Consider the following 11,501-nt stretch of genomic DNA (forward strand, 5'->3'; position numbering starts at 1 on the left):
GCAGTGGTTACTTCAAATGTACATCGTTTTTGCCGGGGAACTTCTTTTATAAGTAAGACCCTCCGAGCCCCACCTACGTTGCAAGTTCGCCTTCGTCCGTACATGTGCATATTTGCGGTAATAACGACGTACATTGTTACCGCTAGTACAGGCTATATGAATACGTGCATTATGGGAGTACGTAATACCGACTTACCTACTTTGGTCTCACGGGCTCCGCCTTTAACGAGACTTGCACATTAGTGCCTTGACATCCAAATTTCTTCCCATCGAAGACAACCGCCAATTAGACCTTTGTTATTACATTAGAGAATTATATGTTGCACCGATAAACTATCATGGCGGCTCGATTAAGTATATTTGCGCAATTATGTCTCCCAGGGATAGGATTAACGATTTGCGAATAATATTCCAGATTTTGGCATTATCTTGTTGGTACTTTAAATATTATAATTTCGTTTTGTAATAATCGTTCCACAAAAGTACAGCTCTATTCTGGGTGTCAAAAGAACAAAAGGCCGAAGTGTTTTGCAAAAGTTCAATGATCGTGAATGCATACTTTTTTGACTTTGATAATAGTCCAAAGTTCGTTATTAAATAGCTGAAATTTGTATAATAACATATTAGCTTTTTGTGACATCGCTTCGATGTAAAAGAACGTAGAATTTATAAACGTTTACGTAATACAATAATGTCGCGCTTCATGGCGCGTTTGACGGATATGCAAATTCTATGGAGGCCATGAAAATTACTAGATCTTACGAACCTTCTAGTATTTACGCATGTAGCATTGTGCGGTAATTGCAGGATACATATAATTATGGGAAAATGTATACTTATGCTTGAAATCAATGTCAAACCTGGTCATGATTTTAATGATTGGAAGATCGAGTATCGTGATCGTCATGCTCATGAGCATCGAACTGGAATGTTTATGTAGAACACTAGCATCGGAACCTTTTACAATAGCTAATGTTACATGTCACGATTTACTTTTGCACGAAATATTGGTGGATGACTTTATTACGGAAAAATACATGTGGGCTAATTTCATGCAAAATGAAGGACATGAATGCCTCCCCTGCAGATACGACATCGCCTGTGCAGGATGGGAAGGCATTGATGTCTCCCGGTATACACGTCTAGTGTGGGGTCCAAACGTTGGATGTGTCTACAAACCCATATCACCGCAACAATTAATAATTCTGAAAACATAGAAACTTTAACGTTGACTAATTACACCAAAATGGCCATGACAATAATAAGGGAAATTAACAAAGAATGGAAAATGTCGCTTGAAAAGCGCTAAATGGCGCAACGTACCAAAAGCTGTCCACGAATTGTAAAGAATTCATATTTGGAAAGGTTCGTCATTACTTACAACATACAGTAACATAATGATGTTCCTCGAGCCATCAATAACTTCTTATTGTTTACGCGCATCGGTAGCCACGCTCGATGGTTTGATTATAGAAACAGAAGTCGTAGATTGAAAGAGATGATGTCCGCGATAAATTCGCATTGTTTGCGGAAGAAAAAAATCTGAAAAAGGAACTCAAGCGAAATGTTTAGTATAGTTCCTGGGGAAAAATTTCTTAAGCAGGGAAATCATTGAAACATGTACGATAACTCAGGATTGTTTTCTTTTTCCACAGATGATAAGATAATGGAAAATTTATGGTGGAATCATAGGAACGTTTCCTAACTTAACATCATTATACATAATGAAATATTAAAAATATACTGTTTATTACTAATGTACATTAGAAACTTCATACATTGAAAAAAAAATCTACTTTTTAAAATTAATCCAGCAGTAATAATATCAATGTAATACTTTTAATGACATCGGTAGTCTTGACGCAATACTGGGTGGATTTGTGCTGATACCAGTCGTGATACCCGCAATATTTTTTGTATGAGTTGTTCATTAACTATTTCATATAACTATCTCTTAGTAAGAGAGTGTTTCTGGAGGAAGCATTCGCAGATGGTAAATATGTGTTCAGAAGAAAACTAGACGGTCCTTTATGCAATAAACATAAATTTCTTAGCAATATGGATTCCTACGGATTAAAAAGTTTCACACTGTGTGACACTAGTTGTGTGGTCACTTGAACACTCCACTTGCGTACGGCTGCCAGTATCTAAAATAATAAGGCGAGAAAAACATGGGAAAGTCACTTTTAGTTGAAGGGTAGAAGAGCTTCGCCTCGTTGATTGTACTTGACGCAGAAATAGGAATCACGTCTTGAGGTTTTTGCAAATCCGTGGTTTTCCCCGTTTCCCCTAATCCAGATATATTTCTAGAAGCGGATGAGTCCTTTTTAAAAAGTCCTTCCTTCGAGTAAGCTGAAGACAATGGCGAAGAGTAGGATGAAAACGCACCACGGTCGGCAGGAAAATTCGGAAACGAAGACTTGGGGAAACTTTTAGTGAAATTCTCGTGGAAGAAGTCCCCAAAGTTTCTAGGAGGGTTGAAATTGTAACTAGGATTGGGGTAATTTCCTTTCTGAAAGGCCTCGAAGTAATGATGAGGTGGGGGGCCTGCGATGGTTATCGAGTGTGACACTTGCGGAAATGACGAGTTACTTTGCGTCATAGTTTTCGTAACAGGGGCTGAACTTCCCGAGGAAGCCGGTTGCTGATAGGGAGTGGGGGAGTGATAAGGAGTGTAATACCGAAATGAAGGTGGTATGAAATAGTTTTGCGGCACCACCGTTATCGGCCTGCTCAATAGACTTTCTCTGAACCTCTCAAAGTCTACATTCGGGAGTTGATTGAACGTCGATGTTGGGTCAATGGATTCCTGATTGTTACTTGTGCTTATCGATGATGATGGATTTGACGAAGTGTCCAACTTCCTCCCCGATTCATCGTTCTTGCTTCCAGAATTCTTTTCGGACTTCATCTCGACGTCAGCATTTGCGTTTGTATTTTCATTGTTATTCAGATTTGGGGGCACAAAAGGAAACGAGTAAGGATAGTAGATTCCAGGAGGCCTGTAGAATTGCAGTTCGTTCAACGCTTGGGACTCGAGATAAGGGTCGTAAATGTTTTTAGCGAATGCCTCGGAATATGCTGGATATCTGTAGTGATAAGATCTCTCGAAATGGAAGGGTCCTAAGATTTTCGTTCCAGTTTTCTCGACGTTATCGGAGCTCTTTTTTAGCGTTCCTTCCCCTGGCGATGACGATGACGATGACGGAGACGGCTCTTCTTGCTTTATCGCTGCTTTGGTGTCAATTGTCTTCCCGTTATCTTGAAGCTTATCCACGAGTTTAGACGACAATATTGAGGCGACTCTTTGGAAAACCTTCCCTGGCGAGTTTGATTCTGAAAAGAACATACAAGAGCGCTTATCAATATTGATATCGATTCAACTCTTTTGGGGTGTTGCGTTACACTCACTGTCGGATGAGTTTTGTGAAAATCCATAATCTGCAGCTGCTAACAATGCGGCACAATAGACCAGTGTCTAGAAACATGTGCACATGCGTTTAAATTCTATTTGCACTATCTTTCCTCGTCATAGTGAGTTAAAGGGGAATAAATAATCCCGAATGGCATGGCTGTTAATTTAGACAAAAATTGCATTTTTTTATGTCAAATCAAACCCTCGATGTATAAGTTTCAATCGAAAAATTTAACAAATACTCATTTTAATTTGTACGATATTATTGTTAAACTTTGCTCTGTTTTACCTTAATCTTGGATTAAAATTCAATATCTTATCATACAAAAGTATTTAGAATTTAAATATTTCGGTTTTTCAACAATCGCGCGTGCCTTTGGTTGTTGATAGTGGAAACTTTATTGATTCTCGACTATTTCTACTGGTAGAAAGTAATGCGTTTATGAATTAAATTGCGTCGTTGCTCTCTCGTATTACGCAAAGTTCCTCCTATGATTGGCGGGTCCTTAAATCTGTCGTTTTATTCATAGTTGCGTAATACTACGTGTATTACCGCCTTAAGCACGCATGCACCTCGGTACGTAAGTACGCAGGTCTGGAAGTCGATGTACCGTTTCGTAAACTGGCGGTAATTGCTAGTTTTTCATCAATACTACCGGAAGATGGAGGGTGGCGGTTCTGCCGGTTATTTATGCATTTTTTTTATTCATTTTCATCATATAACGCACACGTGATTTTATTCCAGAAAATGAGCGTGGCGATCAGTGATTGATATTATGCTCGAAAGATCAAGGCACACTCTGCAGTCATTATAAAGTAGGATAATGAAATTATTACCAATTAACGTAACCTTCGCTTATTCTGGTCCAACATGGTCTCGTCATTTTCTACCGTGGGAAGATGAACATGACGTGACGTGTTTGTTCATTAGTGTCATGGAGGAAGAAATTAAACACCTATCACCTTAATCAACTGAACTGAACAAGTTCACGAGATAATTACTACTGAAGACATCAATCACGCCGTAAGAAATGTCCGTTCTAATGATATCAAGGCACCTCTGATGCGGCAACATTTATGTCGTTACTAATTTCTTCATTTAGGGTTCCAATCACGTAGAGAAAGCACATCTAACGTTTTAACGTTCATTAGTTCAATGAATTAATGTGTAATGTGATATTCAAGTAAACTCTGGTGAATAAGAAGTGCATTTAAGGTTATGTTAATATTTAAGGAGTCAGTAGGTTGTAAAATGCGTTTTAATTGGAATGAGTTTAAAAGGGAATAACAAGGTACAGGAAACATTTGCTTACGGGTCTATTTTATATGACGTTCTCTGGATAATTTAAAATAACAAATTCGGAGAATGTTTAAAAAAAAATGGCGGACTTGCGGACGCTGAAAATGTTCGATCCTTTTTTCGCGGTGACTTTAGGTGAACGGTAAATCTGAAAAGCAAGTTAAGGTTGTAGCGATATTTCTTGTTCAAATATTCCCGCAATCGTATTAATCGACTGATGAGACCTCTAGATAGACCTCAGGGTTTCCCTGTATTTCTCGATGCGACAATTTCGATATGAACGGAGAGCTCATTCGACCGCCAACCTTCGTCGAGGGCGCATCGCGATGGACACGACGCAGTCTATGATAAGTAAAAGTGTTTTTCTTTTTTTTTTAATAAATAAGGAGTTTCACGAGTTTCAGGACCTCCCTTAAGGCCTCCTTATTCACGTGGTAAACTTTCAAACGAATCGTTACACCCTATTTACTGTATTTTAATATGTTAAAACATTTTTTACATTAAATTCTCTATGTAACATCAAATCAAACCGCGGGGAGACACATCAGGAAGACATTACATCTCCTATCGTATCGTAATTGTGAGTCACGATGGTAACGATCGTATTATTACATGGTACTCAATGTTGACTTAGAAATGTGTCGCTGGGTACTTACGTGCAATGCGTAACGCATCGTGCATGCAACTCACGACGACTAAAGGGTTTGCTCCATGCTCGATGTCATTTATACTTTCCCTCGTGATATACGTCATTATGGTCTATTTGGTTTAAGTCGACGTAATAGTGAAAAATCGCACGGCGTGGTACAAGTATTGGTACCGAGGAGGAAACGTGGCAAATTACAGAGGCCCCCCCAGGAATTATGCATTAAAGGTTGGCTCGACGGGTCCAAAATGTGAAAGCATGTGGCATTCGCATAGTTGCAGTGCTCCTACGTCAAGGAATTAAATTTAACGGGGTAATCGCGTGTCGGGTAATGAGATATGAAAAATTAAACCAGGGTCTTGTAGTAAAAGTAATAAGTTCATTTGGGCATAACGGGGTAATCCCGTGTCAGGTAATGAAATATGAATAATTAAAACAGGGTCTTGTAGTAAAAATAATAAGTTCATTTACTGTTTCAGTTAGCAGTATCCGTGGTAGTCGCAATGAGTAGATTATTTAAACAGTGATGACAAAGTCCGTATCACTTGTCAGACATTTCTCAACGTAGGTCTCAATGTCGTAGGTCAGTTTATTCCGATCTAAACTACTGTGTCACGGCTATCAGGAAAGCAGATATTTCGATAACGGATTTCAATTTCCTTTTCACTTGAGGAGTACTCATTAAGCAAGAATCCAATGAATGGGCATTTTCGTGACACCAGAACTCGGTTACGATTGAATAGTCAAGTAATCGATTAGCTTCCCTCGTGGATTATACCCTCTTACCGTGGTATAGGAAATGGTTTCGGGCATTTTTATAAATAAAAAAAAAATTAACAAACGAGCCAACTGAAGGTGCGCCATGGGTGCGAAATGTATGGTGAGACTCTATCCGATATAGTGTTTATATTTACCCTTGAGAAATGACCTATCCTTGATTCCAATCACTTTTTCTTTTTCAATGAAAGCAACTCATGCGAGAACTGAGAAAAGATAGGGGGAAAGGAAAACCTGTCCTGAACTTCTAGTAAGTTCTACTTTGAGCTTGAATTTGTAAACTATTCGTTTCTAATCAAATTACATGGTTTCCTTTCAGACGACAATCATCAAATCTGTTTTTCATTCATCTGTGTTGTAACATTTTCTGCAGAAGCACTAGCCTTTCATTTTGTAAATAGTATCTTTGTATTCACGGGGTTTTTGAAAATTGCATAAATTTCGAACGCTTATTAACTATACATGAATGTTGACGGGGTGAAAATAGGCAATTTCTCTATACCGACGAATAGTTTTGGAAGATTTTTAAAATTAATCTAATTTGTACAAAACTATGTTGATAATATGAATAGATCGAGAATTCCAAATATTTAAAAGGGAGGTTCTTATTTACAAATTCATTAATGTCATGTGTGTATGTTATAACGCAATTGTACTTGCGTTTCCTTAATATGTCGCATGGAATATTATGGATGCATGTGTCTGTTTTACATTTCACTTTATTTCAAAGAGAAGTTGAAAAGTGAAAAAAAAAAAAGAATTACACAAGTTTTCACCCTCATTTGCACTTTGCATTTGGTTATGTCACTGGCATGTAATTCGTATATTTTCCATTTCATTTGAGTAAGATAAGCGATAGAATTTAAAAAAGGTGTAAATCCAACTTGAAATACATTTGCATGCCTAATGTTGACATTTCTTTCGTAAGGTACCACGGAAGCAAGGATTTTGTAAGAAATAACTCGTTTGAAATCTGATCAGGACCCTTTTGCCATATACTTGAAAGTAAGAAAATTCTAAAAGTGTCATGTCCACATCAAGTCTGAATTTATTGAGGTGGGACTGACATTTTTTACTCATGCGTTTTCGAATTTCTCTACGACTACCAATAATGTGTTAAAAAATAATACAGCAGGTATTGTTACAAGGAAGGTCCTGACCCTCATGAAATTTCATATTTTTGTTTTAAATTCACGTACTTGGAGTAATCACATTTTATCTTGGTATTTACGCACAAAATATTTATGTTTTATCCGAGATCAGTTACAACGTAAAGGCTGAGAGAACATTTGTTCATTATGTAATTTCATTCATAAGGTGTACTAGAAATCCAAAATGGGGAATTTGAGACGGAAACTGTTTGAAATAATTAGACGATGAGAGGTAAACTTACGGCGCAATCGATGAAAGATGAGACTTCGGTGATGTTAATATATTCTGGGTAATTATGGCGATGTTAAAATATTCTGGGTAATTATGGCGTCATGTCGGTCAGGAATGCTTCATTTCTTTCTACGCAAGACTGGTTACATAAGAAAACGCTTTTCCTTTTATTACGTTGACATTTATGCCGCTTGTGTACTGTACATCCTCGAAGATCCCGTCATCGATGACGGGGAATACAATTGTTAACACGATTCCATTATCCAATAACAAACATGGATAAAAAGTAGTAGTTTGATGCTTCGCTAACCGAGGCACGCGTATCGACATTGACGACTAACTATCGACAATTTACCGATAATCATCGATCATTAACTGATATCAACAATGGCAAGAGCCCGACAGAAGACCGATAATGCGTTGTAATTATTTTTAAAACCTTTTGTTACTTCATCGATATACAATCAATGCGACTAACATGCGTGAACATAGCGAAGATGGACGAGGCACTATAAACAATCGATGCTACTAATCATCACAAATGTACCCGAACAATTTTTGTAGACATACCTAATAGTAAAGATCCTTAGACCATTTCGTCTGATTACTTATAACAAATTCAAGATATATGCATTTCTCTTTATGTTATCGCAGTACTTAGGTTTGAATTTTCTCCCCCATATTAACATTTGAAGCACTATTTATACCCCGTAGGCCATGACCTACGGTAAGAAACCTCTTCCTTAAACAGACGATAGCTTATCGATAGTCAGTCATCGGTAGTTGGCATTAGAATAGTTGTTGGCATTAGAAATAAATACTGAGGTTGGCTTAATCTCTAACTTATTTGTAACCAATTTGACTGATTGTTCCGACAACACCAGGGGCCACGACCCCTGGTAAATTGTAAATTTGTACTGGACCCCGAGATCGTGCTTCTACACCTGCAGCTCTCAAATTTGGCGTTATCACAACTCGAGTTCCTGTTGCCGTCACACCTGGATATAGTTGCACCCCCGCGGGTTTTTCAAATCCATACACCATGCCGGATACACTTCCATAGGGTATACCACCTGTTTGACAGGAAAAATACATATCACCGTTAATTAGTAATTGTTGTTCAGCAGGTATGAAAAGTAGTTCATTATATTGCGTAATTAAATGTCCTTTGGGGACGTTAGGGGGAAACCTGTACTATTTGCTCTGGAGAAGGGTAGGTTGAAACGGTGTACTTTTAGTGGGGTGATTCATAATGTTCTGTTAATTGCAAATATCGGACTATTCAAGGTAATTAAAAATTTAGGTCTTTTGTCGGGTAATAGTGACCATGGAAATATTTGCTCTTAGCCGAGTCCGGGTTTGCCATTAAAAACAGGAGACCTTTCACGCCTACTTCATATTGAGACTTCTAATTAATCTTTTTGTTATAGAGATATGATACGTGATAACGTTCCAAGTTTCTCCTGAATTGATTAGCTTCAAAGTCAAGTAGCCGCTCGGTACTGATATTGCTTAATCGAAATTAAAAATAGTATAATAATATCAAAGTGTAATTAATTATAATTAAAAATAATAGGTCGGTGCATAGTTAATGTTACACTGCAAGGTACATAAGAAATAGTGACGTACGAGTAAAGTATAACATTAATTATGCGTCAACTCAATAATAATCCTCATTTGTCAGCTAAAAGGAAAAATAATTGCATTTATTGTATAACTTGAAGTATTCATAAGTAACTCTTTGGACACATTGAAGTTAGTAAACATTATAGTTATTAATTACCCATTACTTTCGTGAAAAATAAACAACGAAAAATCCATAAACTTTCACGAACATGTAATCACTAGTTATGAATTTAACATTTCCAGTCCATACTTGCTGACAAAAAAAAAAATCTTTAAAGGCAATGTTGAACCGCCAGTTGCCTAACATTAACATAACTTTATTTCAGTCCCCTGCCTTTCGCTACAGTGTGATAAATATTTGCTACAGAATCTTAATTCGGGTCGTCGATTGGGGTACGGGACAAAAGTGAAAGGTAGATTAAACTCGTGTTGATAATGAAGTATGTAGGTGTCGAGCTCTGTAGGAGAACGACGAAAGGTTGATCGAACTTTTCAGTAAGGTAAAACACTTCATTTTCTACGGCCAATCACTATCAATGTTATCTACGAGTTTCCATGAAATTATTTTTAATTCTATCGTGCCCGAAATTTGAAATTAAAATTCAGGTAAACATTCATCTTGGAAAGTTTATCATTCTACAGCAATTATTATATCTGGAAGAATCGAAAGTTAAGAGCGAGGTGCTGCCCTCTGGGTAACAATACAAGTATATACCAGTACAACTATAACAGTACAAGTACCCATCTCAGTTCCTAAATTTAATGAATTTAATGAGTGATGAATTGAATGAGAGAAATACTAAATCAACGTTTATTTAAATACGCTGGCTCCGAAATTTAAAATTCAGAAGTGGATTTTAAGGTATTAATGAATTTCGTATTTGTTGATAAGATGACTTACCGTATGCAAGACCATTTCTCATTTCCACAATGCCCGCGCTATCTGGCATTGCAGATGCATGTCCGAGGACGAAAATCAGTCCAATGAGAACAGTGATCTGTGAAAATTAATGATTTTCTTAATTACCTAAGATACTGCGAAAGAAAGTTACTGACAGGTCACGCGAGACTAAGGAGCTTCTGGCGTGGCATTGCATTACACGTAATCCTTTAATTAGTTCTTTTAAAACCAAGAAAAAATTATGAGGCTATTTAACTTTACACATCTTGATCATGTATAATAGAATAAAAGTGGCACATGTATAAGATACAAAATATCAATATTTATCTCATTATTTAAATGACGTCGTATGTTACGTCGTACTTATTTGTAATCGCGATTACTGGATCATTACATCACAATCAAATGAAATGAAATTTAAAAACCTCGGTTTTCTTCGCACGGTTTCAATCCCCTTTTTATTATTAGTTATCAGAAACTTTGTCTTTCATTTATTTAAATGCACTTTTATTTCCCTTATTCCTTGAATTAGAGAAATGTGCAGGTTAAGTTTTACTGATTTTCACGGATTAATTGCTAAATGTAATGAAAATGTTTTGATTTAGAAAAAAGCAAATTTCTAAGCTCGAAATTGTCTGTGGTTGAATTGTAGAGAAATCTGTTTAAACAAATTGCCTTGTTTAATTTCTAAGTTTAACCCGATCTTTATCGGAATATAAAGATTTCAATAACTTTTTGCTCCACGGGTCCTGAGGTAAATTAAGAAAGTTATTAAAAATCGTATTCACACATAACGCGCACATAGCCACGTGGTTATATATTATTTGGCAACTGTTAAAGCACCCTAGTTATTCAAGCCAGGTGAAATTTGAACACATTCCTCGAAAATTTGTTCTCGGTGAAGACGCAATATCGGTAGCTTACCTTTGCGGTGATCATGTCGAATTACCGGGCACGGAAAGACTACAGGTAAAACCAGTGCACGCTGTGTCAAAGATTGAATTATATACGCGGTGTAGCATTACCCTTAGCCAATCAAAATCCAGTGTTTCCTTTCAAGACCAAACGCTATTTACCGAGGTTACGAGCTTATCCGAGTTACACACAGGTATCTCCTGGAGACACCTCAACCTTGGAATAGGTGGAGGCACCTCTCACATCGAGTCTCGCATTGAGTCTGTCGGCTTCGACCAAGGCTTTCCTCGATTGTGTTTTACCGACTCTTCATTGTGTTCTCTTTGACCATATCCAAGCAATCACTTCTATACGACTTTTGAGTTGATGTCATGCAGCGCCTTGGGATTTAGCGATGATGAGGTCGATTAATCGCTAAAGTGGAACGCTTTGTTGCTAGGTCCTGATGTGCAGCATCTCTGTGGATGATCAAGTGTGGATCTTGTTGAATATCACTGGAGACAATGAGGTCGATTGATCGCTAAAGTGGAACGCTTTG

At 37.3% G+C, this 11,501-nt stretch overlaps 1 protein-coding gene across 1 annotated transcript; it reads right to left on the reverse strand.

Annotated features, from left to right (window-relative positions):
- Window positions 1-7,707: 7,707 nt before the first annotated feature.
- LOC105703841 lies at window positions 7,708-11,012 on the reverse strand. The gene is made up of 3 exons (XM_012432535.2): window positions 10,973-11,012; window positions 10,049-10,145; window positions 7,708-8,594 (listed from the first exon to the last, which is right to left on the reverse strand). Exons 1-3 carry the CDS (start codon window positions 10,985-10,987, stop codon window positions 8,365-8,367), a joined length of 342 nt encoding a protein of 113 aa, XP_012287958.1. The 5' UTR covers window positions 10,988-11,012; the 3' UTR covers window positions 7,708-8,364.
- Between the last annotated feature and the right edge of the window lie 489 nt (window positions 11,013-11,501).

The sequence above is a fragment of the Orussus abietinus genome, unplaced genomic scaffold (assembly GCF_000612105.2).
Source record: "Orussus abietinus isolate OABI.00-Male unplaced genomic scaffold, Oabi_2.0 scaffold32, whole genome shotgun sequence".
Lineage (NCBI taxonomy): Eukaryota > Metazoa > Arthropoda > Insecta > Hymenoptera > Orussidae > Orussus > Orussus abietinus.